General features: G+C 40.3%; 1 protein-coding gene across 1 annotated transcript in view; it reads left to right on the top strand.

Moving 5' to 3' along the window:
* LOC123235313 (histamine H3 receptor-like) overlaps window positions 1-2272 on the top strand; it is a 9747-nt gene extending 7475 nt beyond the window's left edge. The window contains exon 3 of the mRNA XM_044661429.1: window positions 1412-2272. Within this exon, the coding sequence (XP_044517364.1) occupies window positions 1412-2272 (861 nt within the window). The remainder of the gene's footprint in view (window positions 1-1411) is intronic.

The raw sequence follows: 2272 nt of genomic DNA, 5'->3' as shown, positions 1-2272 counted from the left end.
AGAAAGAGAGAAAGAGAGAAAGAGAGAAAGAGAGAAAGAGAGAAAGAGAGAAAGAGAGAAAGAGAGAAAGAGAGAAAGAGAGAAAGAGAGAAAGAGAGAAAGAGAGAAAGAAAGAAAGAAAGAAAGAAAGAAGTAATGAAGAGAGGGAGGTTGGAAGCATAACATAGTTTTATATATATATATATATATATATACACGTATGTATTGTATTTTGTCAAGTGATGCCTTCTATAGTGCAAGACCCAGGACAGAGGGAGGGTGATACCCGAGATTAATTTAACAAATTAAAAAAAAATTTTTTTAACCCTTACCTTCCATTTTAGAATCAATACTGTGTATTGGTTCCAAGACAGAAGAGTGGTAAGGACTAGGCAATGGGGGTGAAGTGACTTGCCCAGGATCACATAGCTAGGAAGTATCTGAGGTCACAATTGAACCTAAGACCTCTTGTCCCTAGGACTGGAATTCAATCCACTGAACTACCTACTTACTCCCCTCTTTTTATTTAAAAAAAAAAAATGTTTTTTTTTAAAGCCAGGGAGGTCAGTAGTTGGAGTCAAGGAGGGAGAGCATTTCGAGCATGGTGGTAGTCAGAGAAAATGCCAAAAGCAAGAGAATGTCTTGTTCATGGAACAGCAAGGAGGCCAGGATCCCTGGATTGAAGAGAACGTGTTCGAATAAGATATAAGAAATTTTATGTGTTAGGTGGAAAATTAGGAGGGGGCTAGTTATAAAGGGTTTTGAATGCCAAACAGAGCATTTTGTATTTGTTCCTGGAGGCAACAGGAAGCCATTGGAGTTTAATGAATGGCTTTCTCTTGCCACCAGGATATTTGTGCAAGTCACCTCAAATGCAAGGCCTGCTTCAAGTAAGCTGTTTTATTTCTTTTCCTAAGTCATGTTCTCCCCACTATGAACTCCAGAGTTCACACTATTTCTCACCCTAAATATTCATAATGTATTTTATTTGTGTATTAAACACCAGCAGGGGGAGATGTCATCTCACAACAGCTTCAACCATTTCTAAAGAGATAATGATTTACCTCATTGGGAATCATTTCAGCAACCCCGCCTTGCACTTCAACTAGCACTTTGTACTTCTCTAATGAATTCAACTATAATATTAAATATTAAGTAGTATTTGTTTCTTGTCACCCTTCCACTAAGATTAACAAGAACAGGAAGGATCAACTTATCTTAATTTTTGTTGTTTCCTAATGTCAAGCACAGTGTTCTGCATACAGCAGGTGCCTGATATTAGTTGAATAAGTACCTGGGGTTCTGAGATATAAAGTGACTTACCGATGGTCATTTATTATTAAAACTGTTGATTAATCAACCTCAGATGAGTAGTGTAGTTGCTTCCAGTTGATGGGCTTTCCCCTTCTCCTCTGATTCTTCCTCTTTCTAGGTAACTTACAGAGCTCAGAAAGGGATGACCAGAAATGCTGTCTTTAAGATGGTCATAGTGTGGATAGCAGCTTTCCTCCTTTATGGTCCTGCCATCATCAGCTGGGAATACATTGCCAGAAAAAGCATCCTGCCTCGAGGAGAGTGCTATGCTGAGTTCTACTATAATTGGTATTTCTTAATGATTGCTTCCACCATTGAATTCTTCACTCCCTTCATCAGTGTCTCCTATTTTAACCTGAGTATCTATATCAGCATCAGAAAGCGCACACTTCTAAGAATGGACAACCTGGACTCCAGTAAAGAGAACTGTGAAATGAATCTCCTGGGGAAAAGAAAAGGGCATGTCATATTTTTTGTTAAGCCAGCCGAGTGGAACAAGAACAAGAAGAAAGACCATAGCCTCTTCCCCACTGGGCCCTTAGGTCCCAAGCATGATAGCCCCTCCTCCTTGGACACTCATAGGGCACAAGATCTACAAGTAAAAATGAAAACCAAGCCAGGTCAAGTCTATGAAGCCACAGAAAATACCTGCAAAGCCACAAGGCACCCAGACATTGCTAAGACAATGGCAAACCGCCTTCGGCTCTCTCGGGACAAGAGAGTGGCTAAATCTTTGGCCATCATAGTGTGTGTATTTGGGCTATGCTGGGCACCTTACACTCTGCTCATGATCATCCGAGCTATGTGTCATGGGACATGTGTCCAGCATTTTTTCTATGAATTCTCCTTTTGGCTACTGTGGCTAAATTCGGCCATTAATCCTGCTTTATACCCACTCTGCCATGTGAGCTTTCGGAAAGCTTTCATTAAACTGCTATGTCCTGGCAAAGCCAAAATTCATCCACATATTCTTAGGTGA

This window comes from Gracilinanus agilis, chromosome 2, assembly GCF_016433145.1.
Source record: "Gracilinanus agilis isolate LMUSP501 chromosome 2, AgileGrace, whole genome shotgun sequence".
NCBI lineage: Eukaryota > Metazoa > Chordata > Mammalia > Didelphimorphia > Didelphidae > Gracilinanus > Gracilinanus agilis.
The sequence above is the reverse complement of the archived record's forward strand: the minus strand, read 5'-3'. Positions and strand labels throughout refer to the sequence as shown.